The 24085-nt window shown below is 44.9% G+C and overlaps 1 protein-coding gene and 1 long non-coding RNA gene across 11 annotated transcripts in view; one reads left to right on the forward strand and one right to left on the reverse strand.

Moving 5' to 3' along the window:
* TSEN2 (tRNA splicing endonuclease subunit 2) overlaps nt 1–10374 on the reverse strand; it is a 44169-nt gene extending 33795 nt beyond the window's left edge. For 6 of the 10 annotated variants that reach the window (XR_001159376.2, XR_012914018.1, XM_075996318.1 and 3 more), the window contains exons 1-4: nt 10258–10374; nt 8406–8478; nt 3763–3969; nt 1893–1974 (exon numbers count right to left, since the gene is read on the reverse strand). Coding sequence is in view for 8 of the 10 variants with exons in the window: in XM_075996318.1 (XP_075852433.1) it covers nt 1893–1974; nt 3763–3951 (271 nt within the window). In the remaining 2 variants the exon portion in view is untranslated. The other 4 variants (XM_075996316.1, XM_075996317.1, XM_012785277.3 and 1 more) reach the window with 4 other exon arrangements.
* An 11065-nt stretch (nt 10375–21439) lies between these two features.
* LOC109729983 (uncharacterized) lies at nt 21440–23757 on the forward strand. Its single transcript, XR_002222538.2, has 2 exons — nt 21440–21807; nt 22888–23757. It is a non-coding gene; the product is annotated as an uncharacterized LOC109729983 (long non-coding RNA).
* Nucleotides 23758–24085: the final 328 nt, after the last annotated feature.

Here is a 24085-nt window from a genome sequence, read left to right on the forward strand (position 1 = left end):
CAAATCTCTGTTTTAAAGTTACTCAAAATAGTTTCTCCCTGTATGATTATAACCAACTTGATATAAGCATTCAGTTGTTTCATTTCTATTTAAAAAATTACATTTTAAAATTTAACTTGCTTTATAAATATGCAATACTCTGACAAGGTTTCAAAGTCAAATCTACAAAATCTCACATTTTTCTTCATCCTGTTTTATCCCATTTAAAAAAAATTATGGTTTATCCTTCCATTAAAAAAATTAAATATATATTTATATTTCCTCCTTTTTAGATAAACCACAGCACACCGTGCACTTTCCTTTACCTAGCTCTCTTCACTTAACAATATATCCTAGTGATCCCTTGTTCCTACGTCAGCTCCACAGTACTTCATTATATAAATGTGCTATAGTTTACGCAAATGGTCCTCCCGATGGACATTTGGGTTGTTCCCAGTCTTTGCGTATTATAAACAGTTGAAATGAATAGCCTTGTGCTATTTCTTTTTATATTTTTGGATCAAATGTATCGTTAAGATAAATTCCTAGAAGTGGGATTGCTGGGTTAAAAGTAAATGTATATACTGGGACAACTCGATATCCACAGGTAAAACAGTATCTTATACGAAAATGAACTCAAAATGGACCAAAGACCTAAACTTAAAAGTGAAAACTATACAACTCTTAGCATAGACAAGGATGTGGTGAAATTGGAATCCTTGGGGCAATGATGGTGGGAACGTAAAATGGTGCAGCCAATGTGGAAAAAGTTTGGTGGTTTCTCAAAAAGTCAAACACAGAATTACCATACGATCCAGTAATTCCACTCTTGGGTATATAACCAAAAAAATTGAAAGTAGACATGCAAATAGATACTTTTATGCCAATGTTCACAACAGTATTATTCACAATAGCCAAGAAATAACCTAAGTGTCCATCAACAGGTGAACGGATAAACAAAATGTGCTAAATCCATACAGAGAAATACTATTCAGCCATAAAAAGCAATGAAGTTCTGATACATGCCATGGCAGGGATGAATCCTGAAAACATTATGCTAAGTTAAAGAAGCCAGATACAAAAGGACAAATATCGTTATCATTCTACTTATCAATGAAATATCCAGAATAGAGGTAAATTCATAGACAGAAAACATAAAGGTTACCAGGGACTGAGGGGAGAGGGGCATGAAAGGAAAAAAAAAAAAAAGTAAATATATATATAATTTATCATAGAGAACATTTAGGGGATTACATTTTGATAGACATTGCTAAATTCCCCTCTGTAAGGTTGGCACTATTTGCACTCCCACCAGCAATGACTAAGAATGTCTCTTTCTCGGGGCCTCACAAATGGGGCATGTTGTCAAACTTTAGGATTTCTGCATAATTGTTTATATGGTATAATAGAGCAGTTTTAATCTGTATATTTTCTTAAAATAGAACATTTAAAAAATCCCAATTATGTTTTAACCTACTTGTATTGTTTCTTAAGTAACTACCATGAGTGTCTGAGAGTTCCTTAGAGAAATACACTAAAAGATTTGTAAATTAAAGGAAAGAGAACCAGCAAGTGAGGACTAACACATTAGTTTGCTTTAACAAATCTGTCAATGTCATGGTTATTGTAAATTCTAATTCTGGAAATAAAATACGAAACTCATTTTGCATGGTACCACAGGCAAACAAGTACTCAGTTACCAATATCTACCACATTGCAATGAAAAACACTTTTGATAATTCTAGAAATAAAACACATTTTCACCAATCGTAAGAACCCTTCTGCTTTTGACTCGAATTACCCTTGCTGCTATTTTGGGCAGAATTGCCGGCATATACATTAGTTCTCTAGAATCTTACTGAGGTATAAGATTAAAAATGAAAGAATATGAACCAAATGATGTACAAGTTTACCTTTCCATTTAGCAACCAGTTTAGGATCTGAAATTGTGAAGTTTGGACGGCTTCTTGAAAGAATACCTTTTCCAAAATAACCCTTCCAGGAAGAGAGAAAAGAAAGTTCACATTTAGTTACCAATTTTTTAGCTAAGGTAAAATCTATAGTTGTTTAGCGGTTTCCAAAGAGGATTGGTTCTAGAACCTCCCATAGATGCCCAAATCCATGGATATTCAAGTTCTTGATATAAAATAGGATAGTTTTTGCATATCCTCTCATATACTTTAAATCATCTCTAGATTACTTTTAATGCCTAATCCAATGTAAATGTTATAGAAATAGTTCTTATACTGTATTGTTTAAAGAATAGGGACAAGAAAAAAAAAGCCTGTAGGTGTTTGGTACAGACACAATTATTTTCCCCTGAATATTTCTGTCCTATGGTTGGTTGAATCTATGGATGTGGAACCCACAGACACAGAGGGCTGACTATAACTATTTAGGTTCACAAAAGGTTCACCCCACTTTTCATTTTCTGTTTTTATATAACAATTACTAATGACATTCTAAGCATATCATTTCTTTGATTGTTTTTAGAGCACTACTAAGTTTTTAGCACACCTCATTTATCCCCTAACTAATGATTTCAGTCTAGGCCTCACAGACAGAGGGCATGCAGGGGCCGAGCTGCCTCATCGCGGGGGGTTCAGGAGCGGCTGCCTGCAAGCTGGAGCTATGCCCACCAGGCACAAAGCGCTTCTTGGATTCCTCGGTACTCCAGAATTGAAGTATTCCTCTTATTCCTGCTGATGCCAAAGACAACATATATGTCTCTCCCTTTAATTATAAAATATTTAAACACACAGAAAACTGAAATCAAACACCCTTTACCCCCACTCAGATTTAACAATTAGAGTAAATAATGTGTACAGCATTTTATTAAGCCTCCTGCTTAACGTTTCATACTGTGAATGAAAGCCTCGCTGCTAAGCCGTGGGGAGACGTGCCGTTGGCCTACTCAGACTCCCACCCCGCTAGGGTCAGTGCCTCCTACTTTTCTATAAAATGTCTAGAGAAGGCACATTTGTAGAGACATGAAACCGATGAGCAGCTGCCTTGGGCTGGGAGTGGGGATTAAGTGCAATAAACACAAGGGGACTTTCTGTGGTAAAGGGAATGTTCTAAAACTGGATTGTGGTGAGGGTTGCACAACTCTATAAATTTATGACAATCACTGAATTGTACACTTACAATGGGTAAATTTTATGCTTGTAAATTATACCTCAATAAAGCTGTTTTAAAAAATGCCCCCAGCAATGAACAGACTATGGAAAAATCACAAAAAAATAAAAAGCTCCCAGTCTTAACCAAAGCTATCATTGCTGAAAACCAGTAAAGACTAGAACTTTTCCTCATTTAAGAAGAGGTCCCCAACCAGGAGAGAGAACAGATAAGGAGCTACATTCCAAAGTCTCATCTGACTGGTTCATGAGCTAGAACAATATGCCACTCTGAGGTTACCTCTGGGAGTGGAAAGGGAGTGGGTGGGAATTTTCACTTTTTACTTATTACATTTCCATAAATACTATCATTTTTACAATGAACATGCATTGCTTTGATAACTCAAAGACAAAAAAGGTCAACCCATTGCCCCTACTTCATGTCTGAAACATAGGTTTGTAGCTGGGGGTGCTCGCTCCATGTGTCATTTCATTACCCTCACAATGTATGGCTCTGGGTCACTTGACTTAAATCGTACTGTCCTTACACTGGACCAAACTACAAGGAAAGACCCTTTGGAGTGGATGGATGGCATGGGAAGAAGGGAGGAGGACTGCTTGCTCAGGGTTGTTAGAAAGTAACCACACCACGGCTGCCTGCACTTACTTTCCCATAGAGCTGTTCGATGTCCTCTGCATTCTTCACAATCACATTGTTGTTAATCATTTCGGCATGGAATATTCTGAATTCTTTCCTAGGACTTTGGTCCTGATCAAAAGGGATCGGCCATGGAGACTCATAATTCTCATACACTCTTCTTTTCCTTTTTGGGGCGTGGAAAACGGCTTCTGCCATTTTTCAGGGGGAACTTTTCTTTAAACAGTAGACAACAGAAAGAAACAATCAGTCAATAACCACATTGATCAAAAAAGTATGTTTATACCTAGGCTCAGAAAACTTCGTGGTCTGTGGAGAAAAAACAATATTTATAAAGCAATAAACCAAAAGACACAAGTGTAGAAGGAACATTTTGTATGAGTGGTGCAAATCACATTCACCTTTTACTACAATTAATCCTCACAGTAGTCCCCAGGAAGTGGTATTATTTCTACTCACAGTAGTCCCCAGGAAGTGGTATTATTTCTACTATAGCTAACAACACGGAAGCCTAGTGACATGTCCAAAATCACAATGCTAGGTCTCCAGGAGCAAGCACGATAGGATTTCTGTGTATCAGGATTATGTCTAATGTTTCAATCAGCCAACAGACATTCACTGAGTACCTACCAGGAAATCCTAATAATGTTAGGTTCTAGGGTTATATAAATAAAACAAAGAAAGACTCTGTCTTCAACAAATTAAATCTAGTGAGTAGAGTACTTCATTTTCCAAAAAAGGATCAAAAAAACATTCTAAATAGTGGGTCAATCATCTTGTAATTTTTACAGTAAACTAGTAAGTAATAATGATGGCAGCAGTTAGTTAAGGTCTACTACATACCACAAAATGCTAGAGGCTTCAAGCAGGGACTCTAAAGCTAGACTGCAAGGGCTGGAATTGACTTCACCCTTCCTAGCTGTGTGATTTTGGGCAAAAGTTACTGAATCTGTTTGTGCTTTAGTTTCCTTACCTCCAAAATAAGGGTATAAACAGACTTACAGTTAAGTGCTTAGAATAATCCCTGGCACACAGCACCACGCAGGTCTCAGCTACATTATTACCATGAGACTCGCAGTGCCATCTTACCAATGAGGAACTAGATCCACGTTAGAGAGATTTGTAAAGGGCCCCAAGAGAGGTAACACTGGATGACCCAGTGTCTGTTGAACTCCAAAGCCCATGTCCTTCTCTCTGGGTTCTGCTTTAATTACAGGCAGCATCTGTCCACTCCTGTGACAGCTATTTCTCAAAGACAGAAGCTGAAAGGTTACTGAGTGATTATGGAATTACCAACGGGGCACCCAGCACTGCGACGGAGAAAAGGAAGCTGAAGCCATTACCCCCACCTTCCGGGCTTTACAGTGAACCTGAGGCGATAAAACAAGCATATAGCACACCTGAAAGCAGGTCGGAGGGAACAAAACCAGCTGCAATGCAATAACGGCTGAACAAGGTAAAGTTGAGCACTTTGTGCGATGCAGACAGTCACAGCAGATACCTTTAACTTAGAAAAACTTACTCATACCTGAGGGAATAACATGTAAAGGGTGCAAGAACTTCTCACTCTATCAGCAGATACCCTGGAATGAGATGGGAGATCTGAATCCACTACTCTCTCAGTATTAGGTCTGGACTTCATTTCAAATGACCATTTATCTGGTGCTTGAAGATAGAGTGGAGCCACATCATACGCACATTTAGCCTTTGTGGCTCCAAGCCTTCACGAGAGACCAAAAAAAAAGATCATCTAAGTGTCACCTGTGCTCAGTGCCAGCATCACATCAAGGATCAAGGAATGGATGCATCGGGCCTGAAACAAGAAGGTGGCCAATGCTGAGAGAAGGGAAGTTGAGTGGTGTTAAGGGTTTTATGACCATTAAAAAGAAATTAAAAGCCTTGGCCAATGTGTTATGATATCTTTTTCCAAATTCTCAAGGAAGAAGTTGAAGAATTAAATGAGGACATTGAAAAACATAGACTAAGGAAGAGTTAGAGAAACTGATAAATCAATTACAAAGATAACTATGAAAAACAAGATGAATCACCAAGTTGGAACCCTCCTAGAATTGACAAAGTGTTCCAAGCAGCAACACACTAGAATAATTTAATTTCTAAATAAGGTCCCTCAACATAGTGAGCATTACTGTATATATTATATATTTATGCATACGTATTGCTGTATAGGTTCTATAACAAAACCATCTCTACTGCATGTTCATGGGAAACCTAAGAGATTCTCTTCCAAGGGCATTTTGACTAGACTTTCAGCATACTTGCTGACTTACATCTCAACCCAAGCCAATGATTATATCTGGTACTCAACTGAAAATATAACAATTTATTCCAAAACTGAAAATAAACAATGCCAGATTAGCTTTTTTGGAGTAGGATGTTGGTCTCCAGTGAGGCACCTTTTTAGAGATTTCTAGGAATAATTTGGACTTTTCTGAAATTTTTCACTTTTATAACTTAACCTCTGTCCAGCATTTGACTTGTATATATTACATTTGGAATTTTAAAAAAAGATTTAATGGTTAACTTCAAGAAGTTCAAATTAAATTCTCTCGACAAATAAAAAGTTGTATTTTAATTTGCCTGGTTTGTTCACGATTTTCCCTTTTAGGCTGCTGTCACATTCTAAAAAAGGTAAAACTGAGCGGTGACACTTAATGGCAGCAACTAGTGTACTCTGACCCAAGTGGGAGGGGCGGAAGGGTCCCAGCCACAAAATACCCGTTAAAAACCTCATGCCCCAGGTTCTGGCATCACCCCTGCTCACGAGACTGCACACACAAGAATTTGGCTCACAGTAGACCTTCCGTACATCCAAAGCTGCCATTATTATTGTGGGACTTTGCAAAACCCACTTAAGCTCTCTAAGCCGTTTCTTCATCTTCAAATTGAATAATAGGACTGGAAAACAGTCTAACCGTTACTCACAATGTCAAATACAAGTTAAAATATGATTCAGCAATTCTACTCTTAAGTATAGATCCAAGAGAAAACATACATTCATGGAAAAATTTGTGCATGAATGTTCACAGCAGTATTATTCATAACAAAAAGGTGGAAACCATGCAAATGTCCATCAATAGATAACTGGATCAACAAAATGTGGTCTAATCATACAATGGAATACTATGTGGCCATAAAAGGAATGAAGTTCTGATATATTCTACAGCATGAATGAACCTTGAAAGCATTATGCTAAGGAAAAGAAGCCAGACACAAAAGACCACATATGAGACCACCAATATGAAATGTCCAGAATAGGCAAAACAGATAAATTAGGGGTTACCAGGGCCTGGGGAAAAGGGGAAATAGGGAGTGACCGCTCATAGATAAGGGTGAAGGAAGGGTTCAAAAATGTTTTAATGTTAGACTGCAGAGATGGTGATGGTTGCACAATTCTGTGAATATATACTAAGACCACTAAACTGTGGTCACTAAACTGTACATTTTAAAAGGGTGGCTTTTATGGTATTATATGGCATCTCAATAAAGCTATTATTTTAAAAAATTCAGCAGGAAGAAAGGCATCCCCCAGGCTATTACTGCAGGAATGGTTTCACAGATATCAGCGTGAGGCTTCTGGAAAAGACTGAAAGGCACTCTCTCAGAAGGCAGAGTTCACTTTCTAAGTAAGAAAAAACAAATTCAACAGGACAAACCAGATGATCTCTAGGTTCACAGAAGAGTTCTCTTGTGCTGAAGTTGGAAAGCAAAGCAGAGGAGAAAGGACTGCATTTGCCTTTCTCCGTATCTGCAATAGGCATTCAAGAAATGTTTCTTCACTGTCATGACAGAACGGCATGACCCAAGAGGTGGGATATGAGTCTAATCAGAAGAGGTAACCGTCATAGGTATGTACAAAATGCCAGGTACTGCCTGTGTCATTTGCTACACACGTGGGTACTACAGTCATCCCTTTGTACCTATAGGGGAGCAGGGGGACTGGTTCCCTCCCCATACCAAAATATGCAAAAGCTTAAGTCCCTTATATAAAAAGGTATAGTATTTGCAAATGACCTACCCACATCCTCCTGTATATTTTACATCACCTCTAGATTACTTATAATACTCAATACACTGTAAATGCTATATGAACAGGTGTTATACTGTATTTTTCCCCCCAAATACTTTCAAATTTGTGGATTTGGAACCTGTGGGTAGAAAGGCTGACTGTATAATCTTCATTTCACAGACAAAAAAGAGAAGCTGTGCCTGAAGCCCACAAAAAAGCATGGGGAAGACTGGGTCAGTAGTGAGATTTGGGATGCAAAGGCTGGTTTAGACCTGGTGTCAATACAGGTTCTTAAGCAGAGAATGATGACTGAAAAGAGCAGATTAATACCTTTTGTACCACTCACGAGTTTTCTCGTGTTTCGCGCGCCATCTGTTATGGACCTTAGACATCAACACACTGTCTTGTCCATTAGGGAGAGTAGAGGTTTACTGCCAAATGTGCAAATGAAAACATCAAGAATGAAGAAAGGTGACATAATTATTTTCCAGAAAAGGTGATATTCTTCTCGTAGCATGAAAAGACAAGCGGGTTGTCCGAATGATATCAACGATCCATGACACTTCTGTCTCGACAACAGGGAAAAATAAAAATAGAAAACAGGAGAGAATATTGTAAAACCTACCTGCATCAAGGGATACAATGCCCACATGAAAGGCGTTGACCGTGCGGATCAATTCCTTTCGTGTTGTTTCATTCTAAGGAAAACGAAGAAATGGACAAAAAAAGTAGTGCTGTATCTTATAAACTGTGGACTTTTCAATTCATTTAGAGTGTACAACATCCTCAATCCACAAGCAAAATGAAGTATAAATAGTTTCTGCTATCAGTGGCGAGAGACTAGATAACGGAGGACAATAATGAAGGCTTTCCAGAACCAGAGACAAAGCCATCCAGCCCTCCCCTGGTTATATGAAGCAGCATGAACCTATGTGTATTCCAGAGAGTGGAAAGAAAAAATTTCCTACGAGAGCCTGCAGAGTTTGTGTTGCCCATGGAAAAAGGAGCAAATCTAGATCCTTATGTAAATTTTGTCTGGTCCCTCTTCATAGAGGAAAATGTTTTACGCGGTACCATATGTTTAAAAAGTACTAAGAACTTAAATTGTTTAATTAGTTGTTTGTTTTTGTAAATAAAAATCTTACAATTATTGAAAAACAACACCTAACATGCATTATGATCTGTAGTTATGATGATTTAAATAACATGCAGTTTGCCCCAAAACATGTGGTCCCTGGCATATGTCTTAGAGATTTCTATGCGGTACGAAATGTGTAAATTAATCTGGGAGTGGTACATAATGGGAACCCTCAAGCTCAGCCGCCCTTAAATCCTAATGCCCGGACCTTACCTGCAATTAACTGCTTCAAATTTCTGGGGTGGACCCAGCTGATTTCAACACGCGGCCCATCAGGGGTAACAGCGTGGTCTATTGAAACTCAATCCCAACAATCCTCTGAGGTAAGTACTATTTTTATTTCCGTAGCACAGATGAGGAAAGTGAACCCAACCGGCTAAGCGCACCAGTAAGGGATTGTTAACTTCTTCCCCAAACCTGGGCATGCCTGACTCCAGAGCTTATGTACCTAGACTTACTTTCTATCAAAAGCAAGTCGTGATCCTTATTCCTCCCTTGAGCAGACAATCTAGTACCTTTTAGGTATTCAGTCAACGTCTATCTGAAGAGCAAACAAAAGGGGGCAGTTGGCTCCATAAATTTTCCAACTCTCTTGACCCAGGTGCCAAACTAGCCTGGTTGAAAACCTCCCAGCCAGCAAAGCTCACCTCCCAATTAAAAAACACGTTTGAAGCTCCACCTGCGTACCTCCTGGGCTCAGGGAGGCAAGGATGAAAGGGATAAGGTAAACAATCCTGCCTCTGGGGAGCTTTCATGTTAGAACCCGAGAATAAGACTTAAAGAGACGACAAGCCTTTGAAGGTTGGTGTGAGGATTAGAGGAGTAATTGAGTGCCAGGCGCCTCGCCTCCCCTCGCAGAGGGCCTACCACGTGGAAAGTGCTCAGCCAGGTAGCTGCAACTGCCACAAACCACTGCCCCCAAGCCACAGCGTCGCAGGCCAGACGAACTCGTAACTCCCTGTCTTGGCCCTCTGCTTCGTACCTCGGTGTCCTCTTGCCCAACCGCTCTCGAGGCAGAGGCTCCGTACGGGCAGAGTGCTGGATGTACCTAGAATTCCCCAGCCCCAGCTCTGGACAGGGCCTCAGTGCCTCCAGAACGAACAAAGGGCTACAGGTGTGCGGAGAAGGGGCAGAGGAGTGTACGCCCGGCCGAGCGCAGGACACCCGGCAGTCTGGCCCGGCTGTGCGACCGCAGGGAAGTCCCTGGCCCTTCCGCCCTCGCCCTGGAAGGCTTTCGGAGGAGCGCGGCCTCCTCTGGCGGCGGAATCCCCCCACCGGGATATACGGCGCAGCCCTCCGAGCCGCAGGACGCCTCCTGCTCCACGCCCAGGTCTCTCACCTTCCTCGGCCCCAAGCGCTCGCCGTTACCCCAGCAACGCCGGCCAGGGGGCAGACATCGCTGCCGTCAAGCAGTGCGGCCGCAAAGCCAGCCGAGGACGCAGCCGCAGAGCTCACGAAGGAGACCGCCGGGTGTTGGCGCAGTGCGCCTGCGCAAGGCCTGACGGAGCGTGTTTTCGGCGCAGGCGCCTGCGCAAGGCCTCGCGGCGCGTGTTCTCGGCGCAGGCTCGTCGGCCGCGGGCTCAGGCGGAGGCGGCCGGTCGTCCTTTTTGCCTTCGCCGGTATTATCTGGTCTGTGCCTCAGTGCAAATGCCGTTCTCGTTTAATCTTCACAGCAGTCCCGCAAGACCCGTTTTACAGATGAGATGCAGTAAACTGCCAGGTGTGATAGTCGCGTGGGTAGTGGACCCGAGACCTAAAGGATCTTTAGCCTTTGGAGCGACGGGGTGCTTGAGGCGACCGAACTTTATTAAATGGCCCTGTCCGGGGAGACTGCCCTCAGCTTTCTCAGTGTAAAATGGGGGTCGCTGCAGAGTATTTGTACAGGCTGCAGCAGGCAGAGAACTTGTAAGGATGCTCTTCTCGCAGACACGGCCGAGAGCCACTGTCTCTGGCTGCCCTGTGCAGTGTGGAGGACAGCAGGCCTTTACACCCCTCACTGGCTGTGTGATCTTCAGTGAATGACTTAACTTTTCTGAGCCTGAGTTTCCTCTACTGAAAAATGGATCGTCAGCATTATGAGAAATGAGCAAAACAAAAGTGCGATGGGATTGTAAAAGTTTCTCCTGACCTTGTTATTTTAGAGGCTTGGTGGGCAGTCTAATATATACCTTACCAAGTATTAATCACAGGCATTCCAGCGCACAGACTGGGCAGAAGGGAAAGATGGGTGATAAGGAAGGGTGGCAAATACTGCTGGAAAGATTCATGGCGCTAGGTATGATGACAGACTTTGAATTGGGGACCTGTTCAACTTTCTGTTGTTCGAAGGCTTTTGAGAATGCTGTTGCCTCTGCCTGGAACATAATTCTCGCCTCAATTAGCTGCAGTAATTTCTGGTCATCCTTTAGGTCTCAGCTTGGATATCACCTCTTCTATGGAATATCTGCTTGGAAGACTTGCCTTTGTGTTCTGTGGTAGTCTGGCCCAGCCAGTTTCCTGGTTCTTTTAAACTGGACTGTGAGCTCTTGGTTGAATGAGATCACGTGTCTAGGCTAGGGAGTTCAGGCTTTAAATAAATCAAAATCAGAAGAGCTTCATGAGGCTGGGCATGGTGGTCCATGCCTGTAATCCTAGCACTCTGGGAGGCTGAGACAAAAGGATTGCTTAAGTTCAGGAGTTGGAGGCTGCAGTGAGCTATGATGGCACCACTGTACTTTAGCCAGGCGACAGAGTAAGACTCTCCAAAAAAACCAAAAAAAAAAAAACTCAAAACAAACAAACAAACAAAAAACTTCGTGGTTAGAATGGCACAAAAGAGGGGAGAACATCGGCAAGAGTTACAGGATAGTGGTATCAATTGGGCAGGGAAGAGAGCTGGAGAGAGGTTGTGATATTGTATTAGAACATGCCAATTTAGGAAATACTTGTTTCATTAATAGAATTAGAGGTTTTCTTTTTTTTTTTTTTTAATTTTTTTTAGAGATAGAGTCTCACTTTGTTGCCCAGGCTAGAGTGAGTGCCGTGGTATCAGCCTAGCTCACAGCAACCTCAATCTCCTGGGCTCAAGCGATCCTACTGCCTCAGCCTCCCGAGTAGCTGGGACTACAGGCATGTGCCACCATGCCCGGCTAATTTTTTTTGTATGTATATTTGTAGTTGGTCAATTAATTTCTTTCTATTTTTAGTAGAGACAGGGTCTCGCTCTTGCTCAGGCTGGTTTCGAACTCCTGACCTCGAGCAATCCGCCCGCCTCAGCCTCCCAGAGTGCTAGGATTACAGGCGTGAGCCACCACGCCCGGCCAAATTAGAGGTTTTCTTTTTGGTTTTCTTTTTTTTTTTTTTGAGACAGAGTCTTGGTCTGTTGCCCAGGCTAGAGTGCCGTGGCATCAGCCTAGCTCACAACCTCAAACTCCTGGGCTCAAGCGATCCTCCTGCCTCAGCCTCCCAAGTAGCTGTGCACTCATAGGTGCACACCACCATGCCCAGCTAATTTTTTCTATTTTTAGTAGAGACGGGGATCTCACTCTGAGACCAGCCTGAACTCCTGAGCTCAAGCAGTCCTCCTGCCTCGGCCTCCCAGAGTGCTAGGATTACAAGAGTGAGCCACCTCGACTGACCCAGAATTAGAGGTTTTTAACAATGAAAGGGAATTCAGAGGTTGTCCAGTTCAACTTTATTCACTGATAAGAAAATAGGTCCAGGAATGGGTGCAGTGGTTCATGGCTGTAATCTCAGCACTTTGGGAGGCCAAGGCAGGAGGATTGCTTGAGCCCAGGAGTTGGAGGCTACAATAAGCTTTGATTGTGCCACTATACTCCAGCCTGGGTAACAATGGGAGACTCTTGTCTCTACAGAAAAAAAAAAAAAAAGAAAGAAAGAAAATAGGTCCAGAGGTGCTGGGAGTTGCTAAAGGTAAGCAAGTCCGAGGTGAGGCCGAAACTGGAGCCCAGGTCTTCTAAATCCCAGCCCAGACATTGAAGGATTTAGGATTTGCTGATAATGGGATCTTAGGTGACATTATCTGGAGCCCTCACGGTGGGTCTGAAGTAAAAGCTACTGAATAAGAGGTTCTTCCTCAAGATCTTCTCCTCAATGTGCATTTAAACATTTTGTTAAGATAATTTACAAACATACGTAAAAGTAGAGAGTATAGTTTAATAAGTCACAACCTTCAACCTTTGGTACCTTGTTTCCTGTACACTCTCCATATACACACTTTAATCTCCCTTTTTATACATATATTAATACATGTATCAACTGTGTAGTTGATTGTCATTATTTGAGATAGGTCTGTTCTATAAAGTTACTGCAAACACTGACTTAGTGAATGCTGAACCATTGTTTCCAGGAAAATGCAGGGTTCAGTTCCTGTGAGCCTCTGGTTACAACATTTTCATCAACTCCGCAGTACATAACCTCATTTTATGTGTTTCTGTTTGAAGACACCTTATATAATATCACTTGTTGATTCATCAGCACTGAACTCAGAGCTAGCAGCGCTCTAACTCGTGCCTAAACAACGCTTTTCTAACACACACGTTTTCTCCAATAGGCACATTTCTTGGCTTGGGAACACTAGAAGGCACTTCAGCACTCCACTGGGGGGCCATTTTAAACAGCTAAATCACCAAGAAAAAGCACAAAAATGCAAAAAACATGACACTGGTGCTCAAAAAACATACTTATTAATATTTATGCTATGAGAGCTGAAACAAGAAGGCAGAGAGTCTCCTTGTTCATCCTCAGCTGGGAATCTGTATATTGGGTCACTTAAGTTTTTTGCAGCTCTGTGTATGCACACAGCTGTGGATGACTATGAAAACAAGGTAGTGATTTTGGTGTTACAAATAAATTCTAGCAAGTAGATGAGTTTGCAGATACAGAATCTGAGCATAGAGAGAATTGACTACACAAATATATCTCCAATTTCATTAGCACATCTAACAAAATGAACAATAATCCTTAGCATTATTTATCTGTGAGAGGTTACACAGAAACCCCATGTAATATTTGTGATATACAGATATACTTAAACAACAGTCAATTTGAAATTCAAGTTTACCTGGGTTTCCTGTCTTTTATCTGACTACCCTAGTGACAATTTATTGGGCATTTACTATGTGCCAGTCACTTTGCATCTATTATCTTATTGAATTCTCATAACAAGCCTGTGAGATCAGTATTATTTAATATTACCTCCATTTCACAGTTGAGCCCGTAGTATCATAGCTTGGAAGTAGTAGAGGGCAGATGAAGATCTGGGTCTATGGGGTTTACATTCACTTAAATCTATCATGCTGGATATGGGAGAACAGTGCATTAACAAAATACAACATTCAATATTGACACATAAAAATGACCAACAGTAAATGTTGGTGGGAGGTCTAGCATGGGTTGAAGAGACTAGCATGGGTTGAAGAGCCCAGGAGGCTTCTGGGAAGAGGTGGCCTCAGAGCCGAGCGTGGAAGGAGGGTTAGCATGGGAACATGCAGAGGAGAGGGGCAGATGGCAGTCTTGGGCACGGGGCAGGCCCACGTGCAAGGCTGGAATGGGCTCTAAGGTTCTGGATCTAGGGAGGAGCTGGGCCTGGCTGGGGCAGGTCGGAGCTATGATAAGGTCCGATAGGTAGGGCGGGGACTGATTGTGGAGGCACTTGAATTCCATGCTTGGCTTTTGGACTTTACCCTGTAGACAATGGGGAGCCACCAGCGTTTCTGAGCAGGGCAGGGCAGCCCCAGCTGTCGCCCCATTGTTTTTCTGAGACAGGCTCAAACTCTGTAGTATTTCAGTGAGTCCACCAGATGGAGACATTTCAGCAAATTTAAACCACTCAGTGTTTCATTGACACCTCTTGGGGGTGAACACTTACCAGGACCCCACTAAGCTTCCATGTGTTTTACTCTTAGCATCCTTAAGAGAAAATACAAGGGCTGTGAAACAAAAATCAAATCAGGGACACAGTCCAGCCTCACTCTGCTGGGTGACAAAACCTCAGATAATTCCACAGCTTTGGAGGAGAAATTGTCCAGGTGAGCAGGAGGAGGAGGAGAGGGCAGACAGGGGACAGTACCAGGTCTCCTGCATGTATCATCTAGCACTGAAGCCTCACAAAGCTCTTTGAGGTAGCTGTTGTTATCCCATTTTCCAGGTGAGGAAACTGAGATTCTGAAGGGTACATTTGCTCCATTATTTACTGAGCTGACAGCTGGGTAGGCAGAGGGATGGAGCTGACATCACGTGGTGGGGGGGCAGGAGTACCCAGGGCATTGCTTTGCCCGGCGGGCCCTGTCCAAGGGCTGAGGGTGCCTTGTGCAGAGAGCCGAGCATTACCTTAGATCCTTGGTTGACAGCATTGATGACGAGAGCTATCCGGACTCCTACCATTTGCACTAATCCAGGGGCCTTTAAAAGATAGACTCACTTAATGCTCTCCAACAGCTGGGGTAATTTGGGATTATCATTCCCATTTTACAGGTAAGAAAACAGATTCAGAGAGGTAAAAGGACTTGCCCATGGTCACACAGGGAGTAAGCACCAGAGGGGAATTGTTTGTTTATTTGTTTTTGAGACAATGTCTTACTCTATTGCCCTGGCTAGAGTACCGTGGCATCAGCCTAGCTCACAGCAACCTCAAACTCCTGGGCTCAGGTGATCCTCCTGCCTCAGCCTCCCGAGTAGCTGGGACTACAGGTATGTGCAACCATGCCTGGCTAATTTTTTTTCTATATATGTTTAATTGGCCAATTAATTTCTTTCTGTTCTTAGTAGAGATGGGGGTCTCATTCTTGCTCAGGCTGGTCTCAAACTCTGAAGCTAAAATGATCCACCCGCCTTGACCTCCCAGAGTGCTGGGATTACTGGCGTGAGCCACCGTGGCCAGCCCAGAGAGGGATTTGATCCCAGGTGTGCCTAATCCTGCCCTGTGCCTTCAACAGTCAAACATATTCTACTTCTGGGCAAATTTCCTAGAGAAACTTGGGCATCTGTACCCAAAGAGACACATAAAAAGATTTTTATCAAAGCATCACAGTTTGTAATTTTTTAAAAAAGAGACAACCTAAATGTCTATCCCTAGAGGAATGGATACATAAAGCATTCATACGGTGGAATACTATGCTGCATCCAAAAGGAAAGGCCAGGCTCTTTTACACATAGTAGATGTGAACATGGATAGATTTCAAAACATAGCATCAGGTGAAAAAGGCAAGATGTAGAGCAATATGAATTGTATGATACCATTTATGTAAGTTAAAATGATATCAAATATTGAATGTCTGTACAGGTATGTTGAATTATTTCAAAATAACAGGAAGGACACGCACCAAATTCATTGGTTATCTGTGGGACGTGGGTAGTAGATGAGGAGACTTTTGCTTTATTTCCTAAAAAGAAAAAAAAATCCCACAAAACTGAAGCAAATATGGGTGGTGAGAAGATATGTGATTGTTCAATGATTTGTCGTATTGATTTGTATATTTTACTATTTGCACAAAAAGATGCTTCAGGCAAATAAATAAATAGCAAACAGTAAAAGCAGTTTTCCTGCATAAGATGAACTGTTTGGAGATGGTGGTCGCTGGCACTCTGGGGAGGCCGAAGCGACTAGAGAAGGTAGTCGGGGGACGCAGCCCTCAGCCGCTGGCCTTGCCCGGCACGGGCCTGGGTTTGTGGTCGCGGCACCGTGGGGTGGCGAGGTCCCATTCGCAAGCGTTTCCGGAGTGAGAGGCGGCCCTGGCAGCCCACGGATGCCGCCACCCCCTGCCACTGCTGTGGTTGCTGGGGAGAGGCAAGCGCCAGGGGAGGCTGTGGGACCCCTCAAGGAGGAGGTGCGGGGCCCTGGGGAAAACGTGGCTTCACCGCGGCAGCCGGGGGCCTGGTAGCGGCCACACACTCGGGCTTCTCTTCTCCTGCCTTTTTTTGCTCATTTTCTCTGAACTTGAGGTCACACAGACCATTTCTTAATGTGTGTCCTTGATGGGCCATGCCCACTTTTGAGCACCAGGTGCTCCAGCGGGGAGTGAGGGCAGTGCTCCTCTGTCCGTGCCCCAGGGCTGTTGTGAACTCATGAGTGGGAACGTTCTTTGTAAACTGTTAGTCCTACAACGAGGTAAAGTGTTAATACGATCGCTTCTCCCTCTTCCTTTACATTTGTCGTATCACACAAAATAACATGGGAGACATGCTGAGCCTAGCAGTTAGCTTTCTTTGGCTCATTTTCCTACTCTTTGATTCCTTGCCACACTTCTATTAGTAAATACTCTTATTCTCCCCACTTTAAAGAAGAAGAAAGTGGGAGTCAGAAAAGTTAAGTAGCTTACCCAAAGAAACCCAGAAGAAATGGCAGACAGGATTTAAACCCAGGTCTTCCACCTGCAGGGCCCCTTCCCTGTGTTGATGCTGCATCGATGCAATCTATGTTATGATCTCATGTCTTATCCAAAAAGGTGGTATAGAGAAGCTTTTGTGTTTTGTTCTGTCTCTCTCCCTCTCTTAACGTAAACATCTTTGTTCCAAGTTGCTTTTGTCTTGTGTGTGACCCACTGCAGGTCACCACTTCTAAACTCAGGATCACAATTTCTTGGGTGGCTGAAAAACTCTCTGGTCTCCTCACAGCAGTGAGAAGAGAAGAGGCCCAACATAGCCAAAACCTGGCTTTCCTGCTTGCCTGGATACATCTGCCTCGGATGTCAAAAGGCCTGAATTCCAGGCAAACCAGGAATAATGCCCCAGTCATCACATTTGAAACCAAAACTCAGCAAAGACTTGTATTTGCTGCCAGAAAGCAAATAGCTTTTTCTTTTCTTTCTCATTTTTTTCACCCAAACAAAACATCCTCTTATGAAATATGTCCAATTTGCAATATTTACTTTCCCTTTATTTAATAACAGGAAAGGATTTGCTGGGCTTTTGTTGATTTTTGCATTTCTTATTAAAATTCTTAAGGGGGTTTTGGGGGAACTTAATCAGCAAAAAGGAGGAGGAAAAAAATCTCATCTACATTCCACAGGACTTATTAATGGAGGAAACTTGCTGTTTGTTCAAGAGCACTTTCTGATGGGAGAAAGCAAACCGTCACGTGTTCCAGAGCCTTCCTCCGACTCTTTTTCCTTACTGTGCTTCCTTCGTGACTGTTTCTAGAATGTGTCTGAATCCCTTGTTCTAAACTTTCTGCCCAAGAAGGTGGAGCTGGGGTTTATACCCCACTGCCAAGCTGGGAGAGAAGCTCACGTTCACCCATCAGCCCAGCACAGCTGCTGCGCCCATAATCCCAGTGTACCTCAAACCAGCCCTCGGGGCATCCCTGCTGTGTACATTTGGCAGATGAGGAAACTGAGTCTTAGAGGGGTGAAGTCTCTTGTCCAATCTCACTTTCCTTGTGGCTTATATTCCTTGGAAAAAGAAGGAAAGAATACAGGAAAAGAACTGCTAATATTCACGGAGTCCTACATCCCACTGAGTCTTCACAGCAACTCCCAGAGGTGGCAAGACAAACTCCAGTTCTCAAAGCTCAGAGAGGGAAAGTGACTTGCTAAAAGTCACACAGCTGGAGGGTGCAGAGCAGGGATCTGAGCTGTGCACCGCCTGACTGCCACATGAGCATGGGCTCATGTCACCTCACCACACATGCCTGTGGGGGCCAACAGTAGCATAAGGTTTCTTGCAGTGGAACACTGCCTCCTCCCCCAAAGTTTAAAAAGTCTTGGTCCTGCTTTCCTTCCTTGGTTCCAGAACTAGACTGCAAGTAACTCCAAAGACTTTGTCTTCATATTTTTATTCTATCATATAATACTTATATACATTATTATTGTAGTATATGTTATATTATCACAAGTATCTATATTTCTAGAATAGGGCCTTGAATGGAGTCCTTTTTTTTTTTTTTTGCGACAGTCTAACTCTGTTGCCTCTGCTAGAGTGCTATGGTGTCAGCCTAGCTCACAGCAACCTCAAACTCCTGGGCTCAAGCCATCCTCCTGCCTCGGCCTCCCAAGTAAGCTATAGGCATGCGCCACTTCACCTGCCTATTTTTTTCTATTTTTAGTAGAGTCAATGTCTCATTCTTGCTCAAGTTGGTCCTGAACTCCTGAGCTCAAGCGATCCTCCTGCCTCGGCCTCCCAGAGAGCTGGGATTACAGCCCTGAGCCACTGCACCTGACTGGAGTAAGTCTTGATGACCATTGCAAGATAGTCAAGTCCCAACGCTCTCCTTCTACAAACAAGGAAACTGAAGTCTAGAGAGAATAAGGAATTTACCCAAGGACCAGAATGAGAGCCCAGGTCTCCAGATTCTCTCCACGTGTTGCTTCCCTGAGCATGTCTAGTGCATGCGGTTCCTGCATGAGGTCTCTATGCTGGAGGTTTGGGACACCCAGGTAAGCCGAACATGATATTTCGTGTCAAGGTTCTTAACGGTGCGGCGGAGGTGGGCGCTCTGGAAAGTGGCTCTCAGCAGTGTGGGAAGCACTCTGACCGAGGGTCCCACGGAGGGAGGAGTGGACTTTTGCGGGGCCTGAAAGAATGACGAGGAGTTGGCCCAGTCAGGGAGGGCACTCCAGGCCGCGCAACCTGCCTGGCACCGGCGCGGAGGCACGGGCCCTGCAGCGTGCTCAGCAGCGAAGGGTAGTCTGCTGGGGAGCGGCGCGGGCCTGGACAGGAAAGTGGGACCCAGGCTCTGAAAGCCAGGAGAGGCACCCAGGCCTTGCCTGCCTGCAGTCCTCCCCGTTCCTTGAGTGGAGTCTCGCCTGTCTGTCCTTCAAGCTCTGCTGCCTCCGGCTCCAGAAGCCTTCCCAGGCCACTAGCTCCGCTTTCTGATTGCTGTCGTTCTTGGGGTTACAGCATTTAGCACCTTCCTTGGCATTCTCATACTGCTCTGTAGCAACAGATCTTGACCTTTTGGGAGTCAGAGACCCCTCTGCAAGTCTGAGGAAAGGCTTGCTTCTCATGCCAGGAAGATGCACAGGTATATAAAAGCCCACAGTACGGAATGCACTGTGGAGTTTTGAGCCCCCTGAAGCTGCTTTGGAAGGAAGAAAGGGACGATTTCCAAACAACGGGGGAGGCAGGCACCTGCAAGGTATCCGCTACACTTCTTACACCCCCAGGACTGAGTAGGCAGCCCAAGGAGGCAGAGAGATTCAGAATGAAGTTCGCCTTCTGAGAGTCCAAGTGTACAACCCAGACTGGACCCTCGGCCAGAGAGAGAGCCCTAAATGGATGTGGCGATATTTTTTAAGAAAGAACGTGTGCTTCTGAAGAATGGTTGGGCATCCAGGGAGGCGGGAGAGAGGAAGGAGGAGGATCCCAGCAAGTCCATCTTGCCCTGGTGCCGTGCAAGGCTGAATCCTGCAACCGCGCTCCCGAGCATGTTCTGGTTTGCATCTGGCTTTCTGTGGCGTGTGCCTACAGGGAGCTGGTGTGTTGGCTGCAGGACACGTGCATCTGGTCCCTTTGGCAGTTACATTTCTCGTTGTAAATTAGTAAATTGGGAACAGACAATTCACAGAAGAAGTGATTCGAATGACTAATAAGCATATGAAGAAAAAAGTTCATCCTCCCCAGTATTCAAAGAAATGTAAATTCAAATCAAAACCGAGATTGTTTTCAACCTATTAAATTAGAAAGGATTTCTTTTGTAAAGTTAGTACATATTGCTGGGAAAGGTGTGGTACCAGGGCACCCTGTCTTCTGCTGATGGGAGGGTCATGTGATCTGCAAAGTGGGTGACTTGGGGCGCATTGTGTGTGTCCTTTGAACTCCCACAGATCAATCAAGGCAATCCCATCTGGCGGAGAGGAATGGCTGCAGGAGCCTCTTCATGAATTGATTCAGCAAATGTTCATTGAGCACCTAGTATGTGCCGGGCTTACAGGACACCATCTAGGGTAGAGGCCACATAGAAATCTTTACCCCAAATGCTGAAGGGTGTCAGACCACAAGGGAGGCTGGAAAAGGAGAGGAGATGGAAGGGATGGTGACAGGGACAAGAACTGGCTAAATGTCACCTCTTCTGCCAGTCCCGTTCCCTTCTCCTGCTAGTTCTGGGGCTTGTCAGGCTTGACCACGCCCTGGAGCCTCAGGTGTTCTTGTTGGAACACCAGGAACTTCCTAGAGCTGAGGTCTTCAACCTCGGCCCACCCCTGGAGAGGCTGATCTCATAGTTCTGATATGGGCATGGCTATAGTATTTTAAAAAAGCATCCCAGGTATTTCAAGTTTGCAGCCTGGGTTGAGAACTACCAGGAACATGGAAAGTAGGAAACTTGGTAGGAGGTGGTGGCCGAGACACAGGCTGGGCACCAGGCTGACCTGTTCAAGCACCTGCTCGGCTGCTTACTAACTGGGCCCCTCTGGCAAGACACTTCTGTTTGAGCCTTGGTGCTTTTCTCAGTAAGACAAAAACCCAAAGTCTGTCCCATGCTGTCATCGTGAGGGTTAAACGAGGCGACGCGTGGAAAGTGCTCGGCAGGGCTGGGTGCTGTTCACGATGTGGTTATTGTTGGTCAGTCACATACCATCGGACACTGAGTCCGGCAGGAGCAGGGGCACTGGGCTCTGAAGTTTTCTGAAAAGGACAAAGGAGGAAAACTCCATTGAAACAGCCCTGGCCATCAGCTTAATTTTTTCCCTGTGAATTGGAGCGGATCCCCCTGGATCCTACGTGAGCTCCAGGAATTCTTGTCCCAGCTGACTGTGCAGGCGGGGGACAACGTGTGATTCCAGCCCAAGCGGCATTAACACAGGAAGGGACGGCGCTGAACAGCATCAGCAGTCAGTGGGCTTCTCCACGCCGGCATTTACCGGCCACACTGAGGCGAAGACGGCAGTTCAGAGCCGAGCTCAGGGGCCCTCAGACCTCATTCTGCCAGACTCTGCCACGTACGACCTTGGGCGTAAGTGTGACCTTGGCGAGTGACTTCACCTCTCTGAGCCTCATCACTTTCCTTGTCTCTAACACGGGAATAAAACGGGTTCCTACCACGCTGGCTTTGGGGAGGATGAAGTGGGGAGACGACGGCCGAGTTCCGAGCACAGGACCTGCATGTGCTGAGGCCTGGGTGCACGGCCCCCGCGGGCCTCCCCCAGCCAGGGACAGGCTGCCCAGCAGTCTCGCCCTCTCTCGGTGCTCACCCCCGTGGGCCTGGGAGTGTGCCTGCTGATGTGGGGCCTTCGCCAGTGCCAGGAGCTGCTGCTCCCGTCTCCTTAGGGCACTTGCTTTGCTGTGTCACATTTGGCTGCTGCTTTGGGAATGTGTGTGAAACTGCACTGTCCCTTTTCACAGACAAGAAATCAAGGCTCCCAAAGGGTTGATGACAGAGGTCGTGAGGTCGCACACTCAGTGGGTACTGGAACCGTGGTCTCTTCACTCTGAGCTGGCCACCTCTCAAAGGGGCCCCATATCTGGAGGGGGATCTCCAGTTGCCTCCCTGGGCAGTGAGCTTTAGTGGGGGTTTAGGAGGAAAGGAGATTGCAGACGCCCCTGGGGACTCCCGCCAGAGGTGGCGAGGCTTTGCAGGTGGCTGGAGGACCGGGCTGAGCGAGCAAAGGGGGAGGGATCATTACGGGTAGGGTGACTCATCTGTGCCAACAGGCCGGTGAGACATAGAGAAACCTCGGGTACAGGAAGATGAAATGGGATAACATATTTGAAAGTTCTTTGAAAACAGTAAATCAACCTAAGAGCAGGGGCTCTGGCTTCCAAGAGCTGGATTCAAAGCCTGCTTCTGGAACTTACCTGGGACCTTGGGCAAGTGGCTTAACCTCTGGGGGCTTCTGTTGGCTCATGTGAAAGGTGGGGTGTAGTAGCAGCTGCTTTAGCGGGGAGCGCTGGGGATCAAATCACATGATGGAGATCGTGTGTGTAGCACAGCTGCTGGCACATGGCTGTGCGTGTGAGAGGAGGGGGAGTTGGGCTCCCAGACCTGGCTTCCCTCCCTCACCGTGTCTTCCTGTCCATTCTCACCACCCTGCAGCCGCGCCTGTTCCCTGGACTGGCAAGCCCTCTCCCTTCTCTGCACTCTCCTGCATCTTAGCTGAGCCTTTCCCACAGCTCATGTCGGACCAGGCCTGGCGTTCATTGCTATTTCAGGAGCGATCACCTCCAGTGGCCTGGAGGTCTGCAGGGCAGGACAGGGTCTCGTTCATTTCTGTGCCCATTGCCTTGACCCTCTCCAGAGAGTCCTCAGGAAACACTTGTTGAATGACCAGAAGGAGAAACAGCAGCTACGTGGTAGATTTCTTGATCTTGCTACCAGAAAAGACTATGTCATTTGAACTAATGAAGTACAAAGGAGAGAGGAACTTGCAAATACATTTTTAAAAATTCTACCAAGTTCTTAGGATTAGTACTATTTAATTCATATCTTTTTATGAATAGAGTTTCCTGTTTATTGCTTTTAGGCTGTCATATGGATTAATGAATGAGGACTTCCCATATAACCCACAGTTTGATAAACCCGCCTGGAATGTTTGTTAACGAGCTGGGCAAGGAAAGCTGGCACCATTGCAGAAAGCACTATGACCGCCATCAGCAAAGGCCAAAACAGATAACGAGAAAAGCATCCACTCTAAAAGACCAGACACTGGAGAGCTTGCACGCACGTGCACTTGTGTGCCCTGACACCCCTGAGCCACAGGCGGCTCCTCTAGACGGGAGGCAGAGCCGCCCGTGCAAGGACAGTGGGAGGTGTGTGGATGGCGGTGTGCTCAGCACCTGCTGGGGTAGGCGCTCGTAACTCCGGCTGCAGTTACCATTACCACCTGGCAATGACACGGGTCTCTTTTTTAGACTGATTATGTGAGGTTAATAATGAGTTTACATAATAAAGTGACCTGTATCTGTCTCTAAGCGTGAACCCAGCCCAATGTCTCTTAAATGGATAAATGTTTCAAATCAACATTTTGATTTTGAGTCTTTCTATTAAATGGGAGGTAGAGTGGGGGGAGTCAAAGAAGAATCTGGCAGGGCAGGAGCTCAGGGAGCTAAATGCAGGGCTGCTGGGATTTTTTTAAATAAGAAAGTTCAGGAACTTCTTCAAACAGGCAATTGAACCTATGCTTTATCCATTATTGCTGCCCCCCAAACCAACCGACCAGCCAAACCACCAAGAATAAAACCACTCATCTTCTAAATATTCACTGGGCTGTTAAGCATTTCCTTCCTCCTTTCCT

This window comes from Microcebus murinus, chromosome 21 (assembly GCF_040939455.1).
Source record: "Microcebus murinus isolate Inina chromosome 21, M.murinus_Inina_mat1.0, whole genome shotgun sequence".
In the NCBI taxonomy this organism is placed as follows: Eukaryota; Metazoa; Chordata; class Mammalia; order Primates; family Cheirogaleidae; genus Microcebus; species Microcebus murinus.